Source organism: Alligator mississippiensis, chromosome 3, assembly GCF_030867095.1.
Source record: "Alligator mississippiensis isolate rAllMis1 chromosome 3, rAllMis1, whole genome shotgun sequence".
Classification (NCBI taxonomy): Eukaryota; Metazoa; Chordata; order Crocodylia; family Alligatoridae; genus Alligator; species Alligator mississippiensis.
The window spans coordinates 135425488-135446787 of record NC_081826.1 but is presented as its reverse complement, the minus strand read 5'-3'; the positions used below and the strand labels follow the sequence as shown (position 1 = coordinate 135446787).

At 42.2% G+C, this 21300-nt stretch overlaps 1 protein-coding gene across 3 annotated transcripts in view; it reads left to right on the top strand.

The window, feature by feature from the left end:
* Window positions 1-16993, top strand: part of DSP (desmoplakin) — a 52932-nt gene extending 35939 nt beyond the window's left edge. Inside the window, exons 16-24 of one of the 3 annotated variants that reach the window (XM_006270911.4) lie at window positions 182-348; window positions 902-1040; window positions 2793-2986; window positions 4325-4487; window positions 6457-6540; window positions 7442-7549; window positions 8156-8254; window positions 8752-11046; window positions 13072-16993. In XM_006270911.4, coding sequence (XP_006270973.3) covers window positions 182-348; window positions 902-1040; window positions 2793-2986; window positions 4325-4487; window positions 6457-6540; window positions 7442-7549; window positions 8156-8254; window positions 8752-11046; window positions 13072-16248 — 6426 coding nt within the window. In that variant the 3' untranslated portion in view covers window positions 16249-16993. The remainder of the gene's footprint in view (window positions 1-181; window positions 349-901; window positions 1041-2792; window positions 2987-4324; window positions 4488-6456; window positions 6541-7441; window positions 7550-8155; window positions 8255-8751; window positions 11047-13071) is intronic. The other 2 variants (XM_006270912.4, XM_006270913.4) reach the window with 2 other exon arrangements.
* The last annotated feature ends 4307 nt before the right edge of the window (window positions 16994-21300 follow it).

Below are 21300 nucleotides of genomic sequence, written 5' to 3'. Positions count from 1 at the left end.
CATCTGTAGTTGTGCAGTGAGGCAATAATTGACTTATCAGTAGGGTAAAAAAAGTGGAGGCAGTGCTTTAGTCCTCACAGAAATCTGTTAGACCAATGGAATGGCTTGAAGGGACAGATTAATGATACATAGACTGTAGAATATGCCTGCAAAAATAAGCCTTTTTTTTCTCCTCTATCAGGGTGTACAGAATGATTCACAAATCATTGCTGAAAACCTCAATAAGAGTAAGGATTTCCTGCCTAATTTCAGAGGCTCTGACAAGTATGTCTATTTGCAGTCAGAGATAAATGCCTTGTTTCAAAAGCTGGAAAACATTAATGGCATTTCTGCTGGGTATTTAGACAGGTAAGATGATGAAAGCCATCACAATACATTAATAATCACAATACTGTAAATATTTCCTTTTCCTCTAATCCTTTGTTTGGGAATCTGCTGTGGAAGCTCAATAATATAAAATGATGCTATTTTATGCAGAGGCTTCCTCTCTTACAAATATAGAAAATGGGGAAAAGAAATCTTAGCAATATGTTTTATAACTGTTGTTTTTAACAAGTTTAGCAAGTGTTGTTTAGCAAGTGTTGCAAAACACTTTTGAATGTTCTAAGTCTGGATTCTTTATAATGACCCATTATGGAGGAAACCCTTTATCTATGCACCCTACCACATCTGCTTTAAAAGAGAATGTGTATATATTTGAAAACCACTGGTGAAGCTTGGTTTTCTTTCATGTCACAGACATGCCCTTTTGACTAATGAGAAAGAGTGTATGAAAAGGAAATAGCATCTTTTTTTTCCTGCTTAAATTCATAGGACTGGTAGGGGCCTACTGGCTCATCAGATCCAGTACCCAATTAGATTTACACAGCAGATTCACTTTTGTTCGTGTTGTGTATTGCAGCTTGAATGCACTGAGGTCTCTGCTCCAAGTTATTATGCAAACGGAAGATGTGATCAGAGTTTTTGAAATCAGACTCAGTGAAGAGGAAACCATTTCCTTGGATCTTGATAAAGCAGAGGCTTACCGAGCCTGTCTAAAGGTAAGGGGCTTAGTGCCTGTTGCAATGCCATCTTTCTGTGTAAGATAGATCCTTGGCTGGTATAAATCAGGCCAGCTCTGTTGATTTCATTGGAAGTAGGCTGATCTGCACCACATGGCATTATAGTGTTTTGGAAGCTTCCCAGGTATGACCTTTTGTCATCTCAGATGTAAGAAGCTAAATCATACTTTTGTGCTAGCCAGTGGCCTCCTGCTGCAATAGGGTTTATCCCAAATCTTCCGGTAAGAACTGTAAGTACTCCATAATTACAGGATGAGTAGGGATCATCAGCTTTGCTAGCAAATCGAGTTAGATTAAATCATTTTTCACCTGGAAATTATGAATATGCATGGACTACACTGTAGCAGTTAGGATATTTATAGATGTTGAAATTATATTTTAGGCTCCTGGGGGCTTTCAGTAAAAAGCCTCTGAGTGGAATATTGCAAACAGAAAACAGACATTGTCATTCCTCATATTCAGTCCCCTATGTCTGCTTCTTGTGTAACCTTCTACCTAGAGACATCTGAAGAGTATATGGAAATAGATAGCTAGACACACCTCAATAAGAAAAGAGTGACAGCCTTTATCAAGAGCGTATTTTGCTTGATTAAGTTACTCTATTGTTTTTAGCTGGAGAGGGGACAACTGCTTTGTATTTTGCTATAGTAAAATCTAGTCATAGTACTAATTTACCCACCACTGACATGGCAAGGAGATTCTCTAGCCATTTTACCTTCTTGCAGCTGGAGTATCAGGAATGAGAGGGTATAGTTGGAGCAAATGAGTAGCCAACTGGTGCACCCCTACACCACAGCAATCAATACCTGCAGTTGTAGCTCCTGGCAGCCTGCTGTAGCTGGTGTAAGTTTTGAGCAGTCCTGGGGTGCTTGAAGTTAAGAGACTAGAACAAAGTGAGCTTTACTGTGTGAGACCCTGCATTCGTGTTTTATTTTAAGTCTACAAACAACTAATCTGGATTCGAGAGAGGTGTCTCAGAAATGTAAAGAAAAATAAAATAAAATAATTGCCAGTCTTTTAAAATAAAGTCTGTACCAAACGTATTTGGCAATTTTGTGGCCTGATACAACAGGGATTCCATATGCAGATAGTTCTTTAGGGAGATTTTCAGGTATATAAATCTTTTTTTTCAGGTACATAAATCTTTAGGGAGATTTTCAGGTATCATGCAGCTTTTAGAGAGGCCACACCACTTTTTTTTTAAACTACTCTGTACAGTTAAAAAAAAAAAACCAGTGATGGTAACTCCAGAAAATAAAAGTTTGCAGCCCTTGCATCAGAGCACTTAATATTACCCCTAACTTAAAGCAAATGCTCAAGTCTCTCTCTCTTCAGCAGTAGTAGGGTTAGAGCAGTGTTACAGCTGTGATAGTCCAGGAAACCTGCAAGAAGCAAGTTTTTTTTGGCGACATCTTTCACGGGACCAATTCTATAGTTGGGAAAGATGTTGGTCAAATTTACAGGCACAGAAATGCCCTTCTTAGGTCTGGGGAAGAAACAAGTGCAGCCTAAACTAAATAGTAGATAAAACTTTGCCTGTGTCAGCAAAATGCTAAGCAGTGCAAAAACTGGAAGCACATGCTGGAGTTCTGTTGACATCAGTAGTCAGATGTTTTGCTGAATCAGAACCTAACTGCTCAGGTCAACTTCTATAACATACTCTGATGCTGTAGGTGAAAATTCAGAAACTGTTATGGAAGTAACTGCCTGTCACTGTGTTCTGTCCTTCAGAAAATGAAAGCAGACCTAAACATGAAAAAGTCATTGTTGAATACCTTGGAATCTGAGATGCAGAAAGCACTGCAGTTCCACTCACAGTCCTGCCAGACCTATGCACTCTATGACTTGGACTTCGGAAAGTTCACTGACAAAGTCACCCAGCTGATAGACCGCTGGCAGAGGGTAGACAAACAGATTGATAACAGGTTTGTCCAGATTTCCTAATGATTTTACTTCTACACCCTTCTTGTTTTGAGGTAACCCATCCATGCAACCATCTACTGGCATAACTGGGAATTGTAGTTTTCCACTGCACAGAATTTGGTTTTGTGGTAGTACAAGAAAGAACATACTAAACCTCTATGAATAATTGTAAAGAATAAGCATGGGCATACTTGAAAGGACATTGTCCAAAATGCAGACTTTGGCTGGGGCTTAGGGCATGTTTACAGCAACTATTACTGGGAGAGTTGTTGTTTTTAGGCCTTTTTTACATGGCATCAGAACAATTAATTATTAGGATTTAAACATTTCCCTGTCACTGTTTTTCCCCTCGGGTGCTACAACACTGATTGCCTGAAAACCAAAAAGTGGTACCATCTGGAAAAATTTTAAATCAGTGTTTAAAATGGGGAACTTGGAAGTGATTTGCCTCACTTTTCTTGTTGTTTCTCTATGCAGGTTTGAGGTAGAAATAATGTACATAGACTTGTTGCATCTAATTAAAATTAAAGTAAATAGTGTAAAGATTGAAAGTAAATTTATTTCAGTTGTAATGAACCAGAGTCATATCCTGAAACTCTTACTTCAGACCAGACAGTTCTCAGTTGCATTAGTGAGTGTAGATTCTGCTTCTGTTTCTATAAATTCAGAATAACCTCACTGAAGTCTGAAATCTTGATTCTTATAACAGGTAAAAGTTGATACAGCCCCTAGTGAAATTTTTAGAAACCTCTCCAGTGACTTTGGTGAAATTTTAATTCAGAAGCACATACGGTCTACTCAGAGCCAACTCTAGGGGCGTGCGAGGTCTGGGACAAATCAGCCTGTGTGGGGCCCCCTTAACACTGTGTGGGGGTCCTCTCTGCTTCTTCCGCAGTGTGAGGCTGAGCCACCAGCTCCAGATGGGCCCCACAGCAGGGGCCATGGCCACTCCACCCGGCTCTGCAGGCCCCCAAAGCGTGGGGCCCAGGGCAGTCGCTCTGATTCACCATACACTAGGGACAACTCTGGGTCTACTTCATGTACAAGTTAGCCTCTAAAAGCTTTATTAGGCAATTAAATAAGTGTCCTGATTTTTAGAGTTACTAAGAATTAACACTTTCCTCTGAAAATGAGGCCACTTTATTTGGGTACTTAGATGCTAATTTTGATCTGATTCTTCTTTCAGCAGCTGCTGTAGTTTTATTAATTTTAGTATTGATAAAGCTATTAGAAATATCAGGACAAACTGAAAAAGAAAGCATATTTTAAACTTTCACTGATTGTTTGTTTGTTTGTTTGTTTTGTTTTGTTTTGTTTTGTTTGTGTTTTCCTTTCCCCAGGTCCTGGGATCTAGAACGACAGGTTAAACAACTGAAAATGTACCGAGATTTATACCAGATTCTGAATAAATGGATCTGTGATGCTAAGCACAGACAAGAATCTATTGAATCTTTGAAATTAGGAGATTGCAACACTATCATGAAATATTTGCATGAGCAGAAGGTATGTGCTACCTTCCTGCTATGTCTTCAGTGAATTGGACTTTTAAAATGTTTCAGGAGTGAGAGAATATTGGCGTACCAGTGTTGGCTCCAAACTTATGGCCTGTTTAGAATTAGAAATAACCTTAGGCAAAAAGATGCCTGTAGAAAGGGAGGAAGTGAGGAAGTATTATCATTCCCATTATCCAACAGCCCAGCCAAGGATGGAATACAGGCCCTGGGAGGTTCATAGTACCTATTGATACCTCTCAGCCATGCCCTTTGAATTCCAGGGGAATCCAAGTTGATGTAACCAGGGGCAGGTCCTAACAGATGCAGTGGAATAGCTGTACCCCTCTTTTGGATTGGAGCACACCACAGGAGCCTCTGAGGCAATTTTTAAAGTCCCTAAAGCATATGCAAATCTTCCCTCCCTTCCCTTTCCTGCTTAAAAGCAGGCGCCCTTTCCACTCCTCCACCTGCCTTTTTCTGCTGTCCTGCGATGGGAAGGCACCAGAGCCATTCCTGCTAGGGGTGTGCAAAGTGGGCCCTATTCGATTCAGATTTGGGCCAAATCAGGGACAGTGATTTGATTCATTGATTTGGATCATTGTCCCCAATTCAATTTGGCCAAATCCAAATCTGAAGATTTGATACTGATTCAGAGAATCAGTGATTCGGACATAGACACAGCTTCAAATGTTTTTTCTACATACCTCGAGACACTAGGCGCGGCTTATGAACGCTGCGATGCTGGGGCCCTTCCATATGCTCGGAGTGTGGGGGGCCCTTCCACATGCTCGACGGCGAACCTGGAAGCGGACCAGAAGTACTTCCAGGTCCACTGGGGAGCACACAGGGGACCCCCCTCAGCTCAGCAGTCAGCTGTGGGGAGACCCCAGGTGTCCTTCCCAGACCCAGGAGGCACCAGTTGCCAAGCTGGAAGGGTGCATGGGGGAGCCCCCTGCACTCCTGTGGGATGCTCTATGTGCTCCAGCATCGCAGCATTCACGAGTTGCGCTGCTACCTGGATGTATGTAGAAAAAACATTTAAAGCTGTGTCTATGTCCAAATCTCTCTGAATCGATTCAGAGGGTTCTGATTCGATTTGCAGCGATTAAAGGGTCCTCTGATTCGATTCAGAGATTCGGCCACCAAATCAGGCCAAATTTCTAAGGAATCAAATCGGGGACCAAAGCTTCACACAGCCCTAATTCCTGCCCATTGTGTGCGGGTGCTGGGCTTAACTGGAAATGGGGACAGTGGCAGCAGGGATGAATGGAGGTTTCTCTTCCCCATGGTGTGATCAGGAAGGATGGGGCGGAACTGCTCTTCCTCCACACTCTTGCCACTGTCCCCTCCCCAGCTGAGCCCAGCACCTGCTCAGCCTAGCTATCTCTAGAGCTTCCCTACTGCTGGGCAGTGGAGAAAGCAGCAGCAGGCAGAGGAGATGGGGAGAAGGGGAAGAAGAGGGGAGGGGGCTTGTCTCTGACCAGGGAAGGGTGGGGGAATTTTCACTTGCTTTAGAAACTGAAAAAGTTCCTCAGAGGCTCCTATGGCACATCTGTCCACACTGGTGGCACAAGAGGCTGGGAGCAGGGGGTGCAGCCACTCGTGTGGTGCAGGTTGCTGCCTCCATACTGCCTTTGGGAAATCTTGGATCCATCCTGGATGCAACTTACCTGATACAGAACAGGAGGAAAAGCAACTAAAAAAGTTGTAAATGGATTAAAGTCTCAATCAGAATCTAGGGAATGCTAGATTTTGAAACCTCCTTGATCTTTGGAAGTGCCTACCTATGGACTGGATAACAACAGAATAAGGTTTGTAGGGCTAGGGCTTCCTTGGATACATCTGTATTATAGTCCAGTCACCTTTTGGTAGAAGCAACAGGAACCTGCTGCTCTCCTCAGTTAGAGGGGAATCTTAGCAAATGGAAATATATATATATTTATCCATTGTTGCTCATTTATTTATTTATTTATTGGCAGAACTTGCATAGTGAAATAACTGGAAAACGGGACAAAGTGGAGGAAGTTCTCAAGCATGCAGATCAGTGCTCAGCTGCAATCAAGGTACTTTTTATGTCATAACTTTTTGCCAAAATGGCTTTTTGTTACAGGAGCCCTATCCTGCCACCTTTTTACAGGCAAAATTCCCATTCCATATTTATTACTGCTGCATGTGTGCAGAAATGACCAAGTGTAAAGCATTTTGGTATACAGAACTTAATGGGAGGAAACTGTGTCCTCTGTTGCTTGCAAATTTAGGCCAAAATCTTCCTTTGAACTCTGTAGCTCCCATTTGCTGCATTTCTGCAGAAGACTTGAACACATGGTATAGCCAAACCAAATTTTGCCACTTCTCATATAAAAGGATGGAAGTGGACAACAGACATGGCTCCTGGGTTGCTCAAGGAGGCAGAGCTGGGGGCACAGTATGGATCAGGAAGGAACAGCAGTACAGTTGCCACAGTGGGCAAAAAGATGCAGAGTTCAGGTCAGAGCGTTACCTTTTTGTGCAGCTCCTTGTTTCTCCCAGCCCCCTCCCATGTTCCTCAGTAATGACTTTGCTGTGCCTGGCATTTTTATAAACTGATATTAGATGGAAAGAGAGCTAGCACTGTTTCTGAGGAGGTTTCAGGGGAGAGTGCTACATAGAACAGTTGCCCCAATGACTCTTTTCATCTTGCCCTGCTACACTTCCTCAGCCAAGAAGAAACACATACTTTTCCCCTCTGTACAGCACTCTCTTGCTCTCCTCTCCTGCCCCCAAACTGTCTTTGTGATACTTGTACTGGTCAGATTCCCTTCCACTTTATAAATAACAGAGCATATAGCTTCTTTCAAGTAATAAACACTGGTTTACTGTTTAGAAAATCCAGATCATGAATTTTCTCAGTAATAGTTAAATTGTGATTTTTGTTTTGTTTTGTTTTGTTTTGGTTTGTTTTTTTTTGTTCCCTTCATTTCACAGGATTATGAACTACAGGTTGCTTCTTATAGCTCAGGATTGGAAACCTTGCTCAATATACCTATCAAAAAGACTATGATTCAGTCTCCCTCAGTGGTCATTCTGCAAGAGGTATCTATTCTTCCCTACATCCCCCAACCCCCCTGCCCCTGCCCCCTTAAAAAACTCTTTTAAAGTAATTTACTCATATGAGATTTTGAGGTGAAGCCATCTTGCTGAATCCCAGTCACTAGCACTGCTGTAGTTACTGCACAAAAAGCATGTGCCTATTTGGGGTGAAATCACGCCCTTGTTTACTCCGTGGTTACTTCCTTTGGCTTAAGCATGTAAGAGTTTAAATTTCATTGACAGGATATAGGATTTAGGGTCCTAAGTCACTTTTTGAATTGAGGGTTGAAAACTTTCAACAACCTGAAATCATTTGTGACTACATAGCAAATCAGGGAATTGAACCCGGAATGTCACATCACACCTGTTGTGGGGCAGTAGATCCTGAAAAAGAAGGCACACTTGTCAGAAGGGAGCGTTTTTACTCTCTGAAATCTTTGAGGGTTAATGGGAGTTTTGTGAAGGCCTTGAAAAGAGCATGAACTTTGCAGTCTCTCAAGAGATGATTTCTGAAATCTGTTTAAATCCTTTAAAAAACCCAGGATACCAGTCTGCTCTTGTACAGTTTTCAGGCATGGCCTGATAATGATGCTTCTTTTTCTTTTCAAGGCTGCAGAAATTCAGGCTCGCTATATAGAACTTCTTACAAGATCGGGGGATTACTACAAATTCTTAAGTGAAATGTTAAAGAGCATGGAGGATTTGAAGGTAATCTGCTTGTTCTACTATCCATTTTACCATTATATTAGCAAAATTATTAGTGGTCAGAACTTTTAAATTTAGTAAACTGCCGAAAAAGTAAAGTTAAAAAGCACTGTTACTTATATGAAGCAGCAAATGAATCCTCACAACGTTCCTGTGAGGTGGGCAAGTAAGGGTTCTCATCCCTCTTTTTATAGATGAGGACGGTAACTTGCAGAGTCAACTTTGAGGTGATTTGAAAGGTGGAGCATATTAGACTTCCTTGCATAGAGGGAGGAATTATGAGAAGGATACTAGATGAGTATAGCCACTCCCATTGGAAAGCAATGGAAGTGCAAGTATGTCAAAATCTGTCCTACTGCAAATAAATCAGGGGGAAAATATAGAAAATGGGGAAAAGAAATCTTAGCAATCTGTTTTATAACTTGTTGTTTTTGCGATGTATTGGATATAATGTTTTACAACAGTTGTCACAGTAAATTTCCTCCATATTTATTTTACAGATGAAAAACACCAAAATAGATGTCCTGGAAGAAGAGCTAAGACTTGCTAGAGATGCAAATTGTGATAATAATAACAAGCATAAGTTTCTGGAACAAAATCTGCAGCAGTACCAATTGGATTGTTCCCAGCTCAAAGCAAAGCTTTTGAGTCTGGAAGAGTTGAAGAGACAAGCTGAGATGGATAGTGGTAATGTTAAGCAAAACCTGGACAAATGCTATGCTCAGATCAAGGATCTCAATGACCGAATCACCCGACTGACTTACGAGATCGAGGATGAGAAAAGGAAAAGGAAATTGCTAGAGGATCGATATGAGCAGCAGAAGAATGACTATGATCAGTTGCAAAAAGCAAGGCAAAATGAGAAAGACAGCCTTGGTTGGCAAAAGATAGAATCTGAGAAGGTCATAAAGGAGAAGGAGTACGAGATAGAAAGGCTAAGGGTTCTTCTCCAGGACGAGGGCACACGGAAGAGGGAATATGAAAATGAGCTGGCTAAGGTAAGGAACCAGTTTAACGAGGAGCTGAGTAATTTAAAGAACAAGTATGAAACTGAAATTACAATTAAGAAGACCACAATCCAACAGATAGCTGCACAAAAAGATGAGGATGCAAAAGGTCTCAGAAGCCAGATGGATAGGCTGGTGAGGGAAAACCGAGACCTGAAAGATGAGATTGTGAGACTCAGTAACAACGTTTTGCAAATCACAGATCAGCGAAGGAAGGCAGAAGAGGAAGCTCTTCAGCAGAAAGCCTGTGGTTCTGAAGTGTCACAGCAAAAGCAGCAGCTGGAGCTGGAGCTGAAACAGATCATTCAGCTGCGCAATGACGATAACTGCCGGTATAAGCAGGCACTGGAAGAGGCTGCCTCAACCATCCAGGACAAAACAAAAGAGTTAGAAAAACTAAAGATTCAGCTGCAAGAAGAGGCTAAGAGCCGATGGGAACTTGAAAAAGAACTGGCTAAGGTAAGGAACAGTTTTGATGAGGAAATTATTAGTTTAAAGAACAAGTACGAGACAGAAATTAATATCACAAAGACCACGATTCATCAGGTTACTTTACAAAAAGACGAGGACACAAATAAGTATCGAGCACAACTTGACAATGTCTCCAGAGAAAATAGGAATCTGTGTGAAGAAATTAGGAGACTGAAAAATACATTAACTCAAACAACCGAGAACCTTAGAAAAATAGAGGAAAATGCTCACCAGCAAAAAACAGTTGGCTCGGAGCTCTCGCAGAAGAAGCAGCAGCTGGAGATTGAACTAAAGCAGATCATTCAGAGGCACTCTGAAGAGAACCTGCGACACAAGCAATCGCTTGATGATGCTGCAAAAACAATTCAGGACAAAAACAAAGAGATTGACAGACTGAGAAAGTTGTTGGATATGGAGACAAACCAGAAAAAAGAGATGGAGGAGGAAAATAGTCGGTTAAAAAGAGTTCAGTTTGATCTGCAGAAGGCTAATGCTACTTCATCAGAGACCATCAACAAACTGAGGATCCAGGAACAGGAGCTGACACGACTGAAAATTGACTATGAGAGAATTTCACAAGAGAAAAAAGGAAAGGATCAAGAGAGCATGAAATTCCAAAGCACCATGAAAGACTTGCAGCTCCAGAAACAGAAGCTGGAGGATGAACTCAGCAGGCAGAAAAAAAATGCAATGGATGAGTTATCAAAAAGGAAGACATTAGAAGAGGAGTTGGAAAACATGAGACGGTCTCTCAGAGAGCAGTCAGTTAAAATCACCAGCCTCACACAGCAGATAGAGGAAGTATCCATTGTAAGGCAAAGGAAAGAAGATGACCTTAGGCACCAGAGAGAGGCATTAGATGGCCATGTAAGAGAGAAGCAGAGATACGTGGAGGAAATAAGAAAATATACGTCAGAGGTTGAAAATTTACGTCATCAGTTGGTCCAAGAACAAGAACAATTGAGACAGGCTCACCTACGATATGAGCACTTGCAGAGAGCTTCTGAAGACAAAAGCAAAAGTCTGAATGAATGCAAAATAGAAATAGAACGACTTCAGTCTCTGACAGAGAATCTTACTAAGGAACACTTGATGCTAGAAGAAGAGCTGCGAAACTTAAGATTGGAATATGATGAACTACGAAGGGCTAGAAGTGAAGTTGATGATGAAAAGAGTGCTACTCTTATTGAACTAAGGAATCAACTTCAAACAAGCAACACGCAAACCCTGGAGCTTCAGGGGATGATTAATGAGTTACAGAAAGAAAGGGAAAAATTGAGACAGGAAATTGAAAAATTCCAAAAGCAAGCTCTAGAGGTATTAAAAAATATTTGATCACAATTTTACTCTTTCTCGGATAATATAATTAACTTAAATAGACATCAATGTAAATTACACCCTTCTATTCAAATTCACTGCGATTCAGATTTGATTTCTTTCTTCTGACCTTTTTTTAAATGTGATGGTAAAATATAAGACCTTATAGCAGTAGGGGCGATGCAGAAGGGCCAGGGGGCTGTAAAACTGTCTTAATTATTTAGCTGAAGATTCACCTGCTGGTGTGAGGAATTCTCTAGCCCTCCACCAACTCCACAGTTATCCTTGGGGAAGAGCAAGTAACTGGATTGCCACTGTGTGTTCATGCTGGCTAAAGCGAGCCCTAGAGAGTTAGAGAAGTCCTGAGGCTACGCTAAATGGCACCAGGAACTGATGATCGGCAAACCCTAGGACTGAGGAGCTGAGAAGTAGCACAGAGCCACCTTTGTCCTCTCTTCTTTGGTAAAATACATCTTGACCCGCAGCTTAGATCTTCTGAAAATTATACTATGAGCCCGTATTTCCTGATTTAGGGACATATGTGATTATGCAGAAAATGAAAACCCTACTTTATTCTTCATTCTTCTGCATTGTTGCTTGCTCAAAGGACAATATATTGCATACAACTGAACACTTAGGAAACCTTACCAGTGATGAGTTGAATCAACATACATTACTTGTAGAGTAGTGCAACAAAGCAAGTTTGCATCTGCTTTGTTTTCTAGAAAGTAATTCTTCTGTACAGTATGTATGGACATATTTACTAGTTTTTTGAGTGTGATATAGGGCCAAATTCATAAATTTGAAGTTACAGTAAGACAACTTTACTGCTCTGCTACCCTGTCAACTGTTTACACATAAGTCTCACACATGGAATACATTGGTACCTGTGTACAGTGTTTCACTATAGATGCAGAGATATAAATTTGGGCCAGGCTCTGAGCCCTCTCTCTGAGAGCTGCTCTGGTTGATCAGGTACTCGTTTACAGTTAGTTCCTGTTGACTTTAGAGTCAAAAGTGGCCAGGTGCATCCTAGCCGTATCACTTCTGGCTACAGAAACTGGTATGCTCTAATTGTGCTGCCAGGTGAGCCAAGGAGGCCAAAAAGGCCTTTGACCTTTTGATATTACATTTTATGCATATTTGAATTTCTAACTATGACACACACAACAATAATCTACTAATAATCTATAGCTAACCTAGAAAAAATCCATTCATGAGCTTTTTAGCTTCACATTCATATTCTTTAAAAAAAAATATTTTACTATTGTTTCTCCAATTTTCCTGCCTTTCCCCATCATCTCCAGTCCATTCATTTAGTCTGTTCTTAGCTGTCCCCTCCCCCATGTTTTGTTTGTTTTGTTTTTGGTTTCATTTTGTTTTACTTTTTAAACTCCTAATGTTGATTTTCTTTTTCTTTAACAAGAGTATTTGTGTGTGTGGGTGTGTGTACACACATGCCACATGGAAACATTAAATGAATTTAAATGTAAAGGAACACAAATATAAATGTTTGGAGTTTAAAATAGCAAAAATGTTAACAGGGAAGGGAAAGACAAATCTATTGCTTAAATCCATTCGTGGCTGATTCTCTGATGCTGTAAACAGACCAGCTCAATGGAGATATATTCCCTTATACCCCCGAAGTATCCAAGTTGGCATGTGTCATCATCATAGATGATGTAGAAAATACAAAAAATTTAGTAAGAAGGTCTCTTGTTACCAAAAAACCAAGTCTTCACTGAATCTTGAAAATGAGAAATTTAAAATGGGATGCAATATGCCTATTTCATTTTATGAATGTAAGGCAATAAATTCCAAGTGGCAATAAAACTATTTTCTGTGAATATGCAGGTATATATTTAAACATGTCCATAATCTTGGATATGGCCTAGTAATGTTCAAAAGAAGGGTTTTTTCAGTGTCAGTATGTGATGAATCAAATTTTTGGGAATGGATTAAGAATATTATAAGCAGACAGTGTAATTGTAATAATTCTCTCCATTTTTTCTTTTTGAATTTTAGGCATCCAACAGGATTCATGAATCTAAAAATCAGTATAGTCAGATTATGCAAGAAAGAGAGACCCTATTGATAAAAATAAGCACTTTGGAACAAGATAAGGCAAGGCTGAAGAGATTAGAGGAAGAGCTGAACCGTGCAAAAATTAGCCTGGAATCAGAGTCTCGTTTGAAACAACGGCTGGAAAGTGAGAAACACCAGATCCTGAATGACCTAAACCAGTGGAAGAGTCAGTATTCCCGGACAGAAGAGTCCATTAGAAAGAGTGAGGCTGAGAGAGAAAAGAGTGAGAGGGAGAAGAATGCCCTGAGGAGTGAAATTGAAAGGCTACAAATGGAGATTAAGAGGCTTGAAGAGAGGTACAGGTGCAGACTGGAGGAGACAGCCCAACAAAGCCAGTTGCAGTGGGATGCTGAGCGTCTCCAACTGCAAAGGGAAATTGAAAAACTTCATCAACGCCCATATGGATCCTGCAGGTCTACACAGACAGAGGAGGACTTTGTCATTGACCCTTCTAAATTGTTGTTCAGTGGGCTGCGGAAGAAAATTACAGCAGTTCAGTTATACGAATGTCAACTGATAGACAAAACCACGCTGGATAAATTGCTGAAGGGGCAAAGGTCAGTGGAAGAAGTTGCTGCTGACCTTGAGCCCTACCTGAGAGGAGCAGGTGCTATTGCTGGAGTCTCTCTTTCTCCAAAGGAGAAGTACTCTCTGGTGGAGGCTGAACGGAAGGAGCTTCTAATCCCTGAGAACACAGTTCTGCTTCTAGAAGCGCAGGCAGCAACTGGAGGTGTGATTGACCCACACAGGAATGAGCTGTTGACCGTGGACAGTGCCATTGCCAGAGATCTGATTGACTTTGATGACAGAGAACAAATCTATACAGCGGAAAAAGCCATTACGGGGTTTAAAGATCCATTCTCTGGAAAGACTGTGCCAGTGTCTGAAGCCATCAAGAAAAATCTGATTGACAGGGAAACAGGCATTCGCCTGCTCGAAGCCCAGCTGGCTTCAGGAGGCATTGTTGACCCTGTCAACAGTGTTTTCCTGCCAAAAGATATAGCTTTGTCCCGTGGGTTGATTGACAAAGACCTGTACACAATCCTGAATAGCCCTCGAGGCACAGCAAAGAATTTAATTGACCCCATAACCAAGAAGGCAGTCAGTTACACACAGCTAAGGGAAAAATGCAGGATTGAACCCCACACTGGTCTACTTCTCCTTCCTGTGCAGAAGAGAAGCTTGTCATTCCAAGGCATCAGGCGGCCTGTTATGCTAGAGGAATTGGTTGACTGTGGAATAATTCCAGAGCCAACAAAAATAGGCATTGAGCAAGGGACAATAGATCCGGAAACGATTCGTGAAGAAATTAAGGATTTCCTCCGGGGATCCAGCTGTATAGCAGGTATCTACAATGAGGCCACTAGGGAGAAACTTAGCATTTATCAGGCCATGAAAATAGGACTGGTTAGACCAGGTACAGCCCTTGAACTTCTAGAAGCCCAGGCAGCAACTGGTTTCATAGTGGATCCCGTCAGCAACATGAGGCTAACAGTTGAGGAAGCTTACAAAAGAGGTCTTGTTGGCATTGAATTCAAAGAAAAACTTCTGTCTGCTGAACGAGCTGTCACTGGTTACAAAGACCCGGAAACAGGAAATATCATCTCCTTGTTCCAGGCGATGAACAAGGAGCTTATTGAGAGAGGCCATGGCATTCGTTTGCTGGAAGCCCAGATTGCCACTGGTGGAATCATTGACCCCAAAGAGAGCCACCGTCTTCCTGTAGACATGGCTTACAAGCGTGGCTATTTCAATGAAGAGCTCAGTCAGATTCTCTCTGATCCAAGTGATGATACTAAAGGGTTTTTCGATCCCAACACAGAAGAAAACCTAACCTACCTGCAACTGACAAAAAGATGCATGCTAGACAAAGAAACAGGACTCTGTCTTCTGCCCTTGAAAGAAAAGAAAAAGGTGGTGCAGACTTCACAGAAGAACACGCTTAGGAAGCGGAGGGTTGTCATTGTAGACCCAGAAACAAACCGTGAGATGACAGTGCAAGAGGCATACAACAAAGGTCTTATAGATTATGATACCTATATGGAACTTGCTGAACAGGAATGCGAGTGGGAAGAAATAACCATAACAGGATCGGATGGTAGCACAAGAGTTGTCCTTGTTGACAGGAAAACTGGAAACCAGTATGACATTCAAGATGCTATTGATAAAGGTTTGGTTGACAAGAAATTTCTTGAACAGTACCGTGCTGGAAGTTTAAGCCTCACGCAGTTTGCAGATATGATTTCCTGTCGGAATGGCGGTGATGACGTATTCCGACATGAGTCCATCAGTAAGTCCCCCACCGTGATGAGCGTCAGAAGTTCTTCACTGATAAGGAATGGTTCACTTTCAGAGGCCCCAGAGGAATGTAGTCCCATTGCGGCCATATTCGACACTGAAAATCTGGAGAAAATCTCCATTTCAGAAGCTATGCAACGGGGCATTGTTGATAGCATTACAGGGCAGCGGCTGCTCGAAGCCCAGGCCTGCACTGGTGGCATTGTATGCCCTGTCACAGGTCAAAGGCTTTCACTTCAGGAGGCAGTTACTCAGCGCATCATTGATCAAGATATGGCCACACGGCTCAAGCCAGCTCAGAAAGCCTTCTTAGGGTTTGAAGGTCTAAATAACAAGAGAATGTCAGCAGCAGAGGCAGTTAAGGAAAAATGGCTGCCTTATGAGGCTGGTCAGCGCTTCCTTGAATTCCAGTACCTTACTGGTGGCCTTATTGACCCCGAAGTGCGTGGAAGAATAAGAACCGAGGAAGCCATCAAGAATGGATTGATTGATGGTCGCACTTCTCAGAAATTGCAAGACACCAGCAGCTACCCTAAAATTCTGACCTGCCCTAAGACCAAGCTGAAAATATCCTACAGAGATGCAATGAAACGGTCAATGGTGGAAGACATCACTGGGCTCAGACTGTTGGAAGCTGCTTCTGTTTCATCCAAAGGTATATCCAGCCCTTATAATGTCTCCTCTGCACCCGGCTCTCGCTCAGGTTCTCGTTCAGGCTCGCGCAGTGGATCCAGGAGAGGAAGCTTTGATGCAGCCACAGGTTCTTCATACTCTTACTCCTATTCAACCTTCAGCAGCAGCTCTCTTGGGCGTTCGTAAAAAGTCAACAAGGGTATCTCCCTTAATTTCATTGTATACCTTTTACTTTCAAATAACCAACAGAAACTGGTTTGTGGTCATATTATTTGCTTGGGTGCAATGACCTAGTTGGAAAAGTCACATCCACCCCTCTAAAAAGAAAACCTGTAAAGACTTTTCTAGGTCTTCTTAACTTCTCTTCTCTTTTTTAAGCTGTAATATGTTTGGGGTGCGGGCTTGTGCAACAAACATTACAGGAGAGCAAATGCAACAGTTATGAGTTTGGGGTCTTTTAAAAAAAATGTTTGAACGTTTAATTACTTTATTCCTGTATATTAAATATGCTATAGTTTGCTTCTCCCATTAACCAAAATTGTCCCCAGAATTGTAACCTGATAATCAAGATTTGAATGTTCTTTAATAGTTCACTGCTTCCCCAGCTAGCTTTTTTTTTACTTTATTATTTAAAAAAAAGGGGAGAAAAATATTGTGGAGGAAAAAAAAATCCTTATCAACATGTCTTCTGCACTGCAATATGAAAAGCCATATCCTTTTCAAGAGATATTGTACTTAACTATAGCTGATTGACTATTTGCTTAGTTATAATAGGGTGCATATTTGGGGATGTTATAAACATGTGCTCTTCTTTCAATATGACCTAAGTATTTTTTCTGTTAATTTTGCTTGTATGTTTTCAATGCAACATCAACAGACCTGGCTGCATCACATTTGGCTATTCTAGGCAATAAACTTTTGAACTTTTAAAGTCTCTGAGGCTTGATTTTGAAACTTTTGAATGAGTGCACTTTGGAAGGAAAACTTAGAGAAAGACACCTTATTTGTCAAAACAAAAAGAAAACTAAGATAGAAGCACATGACATTGTCAGTGCAGACCAGAAACATTTTGTCCCCATGATGCTGGTCCTATTCTATGCATGAACACAAACCTAATCCTGCATTGCCCAAAAAGAACATGGAAACTGAACTATAACATATCCCCACCAGGATATGTGGGCCACGTTTCACATGTAAAGAACAGGGATGAGAAGAAGAATATTTCTTCCCCTGGTGATCCAGCAAGTGCTGTTTGCAACTTCAAGCAAGAAACTCTGGATGAGATGCTCCCCTGTCTTAGGGTAGTCATTGCCCATTTCCAACAAAGTACAGGTGCCAACATCCGTCATAGAAAGCTGCTTCTAAAACTGCAAAACTACCTCAGTAGCTCGTGTAGTGCTGGCTCTGTTGGGCCTGTTGCTAGCCATTATGCCTAGGTACAGGCATTCAAAAACCCCAAGGTGGAATTGGTCTAAGTTATGTGGGTTTCTGTAAGTGGCGTAGTATAAATCAGTAGTGAACAAAACACACATTTGCCCTTTGTGGGGCGTGGGCAAATCTTAGACCAGGTTCTGCCATTTTTAAACCAGTCTGTGCGCTGAACGTTTGTTCGATTATGGGTATAAACTGGATTCCGATCACTTACATTGGTGAAGTATAGTGTTTGTACCTGGCCTACAAGTTAATCTCCTCCAGGTTTTTCCAACTTCTGTGCTGGCCCACTGTACCAGAGCAGAGTGATCCCAAATTCCTGATGTACGGACATAATCTAAAGCCCCCTTAGTTGCACTGAATTCTCAGCCAGGGCAGAGGGTTGGTCCTTAAGGTTCATGATTTGGAGTGGAGCCAGAAATATCAAGTCTGTACATGCTGGCTGTTCCACTGCCATTCCCTGGCACTCCCTAGTAGATGCATCATTCCTATCAATCTGACCATTTAACGCTAGCACTGCAATGAGAGTTAACAAAAGCCCTGGTGACAATCCGAAAACCTTGCGAAGTGTACAAAACAAGTGGCTCCTGGCAGTTGAAAAATGCTTCACTGAGGCACATGGCTTACAGCCATGCATCATGCTAGGATTCCACTTCTCAGTAGTTGTTAGTAGTTAAAATATCTCTGTCAAAACTAAAAACCTAATTTCCATGAATACAAAATGCTCTTTAGCATTTTGTAAGTAAGTTATGTGATGTGTTTGTGGGTAAGTTATGTGATGTGCTTTTTGTTAGGGTGGTGGTTATAAAAGGTGAGTAAAGTAATGGAATTTCACATCTTTGGCCCCCACTGGAGCTTAGCTTGTAACCTTAGAGTTCCTATGTTGTCTGGAAATCAGCATCTGTATCTAAAATCACATCACAAATCATCCAAATTATGGTTTTGTTCAATTGTGGAACTAAGAAGCTGAATTGAACAGTCCTGCCCAGGTATCTCTGGAGTTGCAGTAGGTAGGAATGCGAGCGTGTAGAGATGAATCCCCTGGAAAAGCTTGGGACCTGAGCATTATACTTTGACAATATAATTTAAGCTCACGAACTGAGCTGTTGACCTAGATTGAAGGCATGACCCAGTTCCTGAACAACATCTTCTGACCTCTTCTGTCTAAGGGAAGGAGCAGCTTTTTGCAACTTACTGACATGCTTGATTTATAAACTCTTTGTCTCACTAGTGTTAAGTGATACAGTCGGCTTGGGTATGGTTCCATTGGCTGCATGTATGTGGGTCCTTTTGGAATTAGTAGGAAGAACCTGTGCACTCCAAATGGTAGAGTTGCTCCTGTGCCATCAGCACAGTTTATATAAGCAGGCTTTGGCATCACGGAGTTCCCTTTGTTAGAAAGCTTATCAGCTCCCCCTTTCATGCACAAATCATACATTCTTTTGCTGCTTCACTTTGCTCAAGTGGCCACCAGATGGCCCTGTAAGTGCACTGTTCTGCACACTATGCCCAGATGGCTAAAGTTTTCAGCCCTGCAATGAAGATCCCTTTGGGATAGTCTGGCAGAGTGAAGTTATGATGGGCTATGCCGTGTGAGAGGGCTCTGCTTCATGTCAGCATAAAAGGTCTCCTACAGAAGAATTATATAGACCCAACTTGGAATGCTCAGGCGCAGCCTGGATAGGATGCAACAATAAAGCTGTTCCAAAAAATCTTTTGAGCACCCAGGTTTCAGGTGGAGCAGACAAGAAGTCATTTGTACAAGCTGCTACAGTGATGGGGTCCCTTACCAGTACCCAGAGAGGCCAGTCAAGCCAGAGAGGCCAGTCAAGCCAGAAGAGCTTGATCCAAAGTCCACTGAACTTTGTAAAGCTACTCAATTCCAGTGATCTTTCTATTATGCCGTTTGTTTTCAGTGGTTTACCAGCTCTTCTTGCGGGTTCAGCTCTCCATTTAGAAGGTGTGTGGCAGGTCATTCAAAGGCATTTCTATAGGTTCTTTGTGAGCTGCACTTGGGGTTTGGAGTTGGCTCATGGCCTTCTCATCTTCATGTTGCTAGATGCTATATGCAAAGCAAGTGGCCTTTGGTTTGACTATAGAGTGCCTACTTCTCTGCTGCTATAGGAATTCAAAACAATAGAGATGTGTGCAAGGGTAGGGAGATGCATTCTGTCACATATTTTCATGCTTGCTGTTCTCTTCCTAGCACAGGGTCAGTTGTTTGCAACTAGTCAGAATTTTCATCAGTCTGTCAACTGTCCAGCTCAGCTAAAGCAGCTGGCTGAAATGCAGTCTTTTTTTTTTTTTTTTACCTTGTCGCTTTGTCCTCAGAAGGCTTTTGTTTAGTAGTGCTCCTTGTCTGACCAAAGAAACCAAAGGGCTAAATAATGATTTAAGATCATATGCCTGCCTTAGAACCTCATCACATAGTTAGATTCAAGTGACCTGGCCCTGGGACAGGGGGTGTGCAAAAGTAACAGGCCTATTTACCCACTTACTCCAGAACCAGTGGTAGGAAGGAACAACAAAAAATTGAACAAAGCCCTGGCCACATCCTGCCTTATGCGCAGGCCACCGTAGTTGTGCCTAGGGTAGTAATTTAGTTCTAGTATGTGCCACTCCTATCCACCCATGCACTGGGTGGGAGGTGAAGGGAGTATAACTCTGAAGGGTACCTCTTAGCCACAGTGGGTGTCTGTACACACCACATGTTTTAATCATTAAATAAGCTTATAAAATTGAAACATTTATTTTGGAGCATTGCATCTGTGTTTATGTGCATTAGGTTTTCAAATGAATTGAGCCTTGGAGTGTCACATCTGTGTTTAGACACACTAGGTTTTCAGATGAATTAAGCTGGGTCCCTGGCTGGTGCTGCAAGAGAGCAAGATGGTCCAGTGCTGCCCCCCCACCCCGGGGCCCCCCCACCCACTCTGTGCCCATGCCCTGCCACACAGCTGTGGAAACAGGGAGCCAAAAAAGAAAAAGCCACATGAGAAAAAGAAAGAGGAAGCAATTTAAAACCAAAAGCTATTTGAAGGCGTGAACTACAAAAAAGTTGCAGCACCATCTGGTGGACAAAGGGGCTCAATGTGGGCAATTATTTTGGGCTGAGGGCTGCTCACTGAGTTTTGGGGAGCTGACGAGGGCCACATGGTTAGCACCACCCCTTGACAGTTGCCCCGCCCCTGGTTGCCCTGTTGGGACCAGAAGTCCTGCCCCCAACCCCTGACCTTCGCCAGCGGAAGTCCCTCCTCTTGCTCTGGAATTACTCCTTTTGGGAGGAAGGGTGTGTGGCAGAATGCCACCTCTGTCTCTCCCCAAAAACTCTGCTTTGTGACAATTTGGTTAACATGGACCTGGCAGAGGGCAGACATCTCATCTCTTTAGGTAACCTGAGTTGGATATGTTCCTGAGGGAGGGAGGAAACCTGCTCTTTCTGCCTACATGACTGGCATTACATACCTGGGTGAGGAGCTTACAGTCCCCATTGTTCTAAGCAATGTCAACCTGCCTGGGAAGGGGCTAGCGACCCTGCCAATCTGCCCAGCAACCAGTGATGCATTTCAATTTGGTTGGCTGTCAGCCAACAGGTTCTGGTCTCCATTGGACCAGGTAAATTAGGTCATAAGGGCTATATAAGTTAAGGACTGCCCAGGAGAAGGGGCAGTGGCCATGATGAAAACTCAGAGAGAGAAGAGCTGGACCATCTGAAACTTCCTCTCTCTCTCTCTTAAAACTCATGATCAATGAACCACCTGCCTCCAGAGGGAATCTCCACCTGCCTCTGGATGATACTTGTGAGTA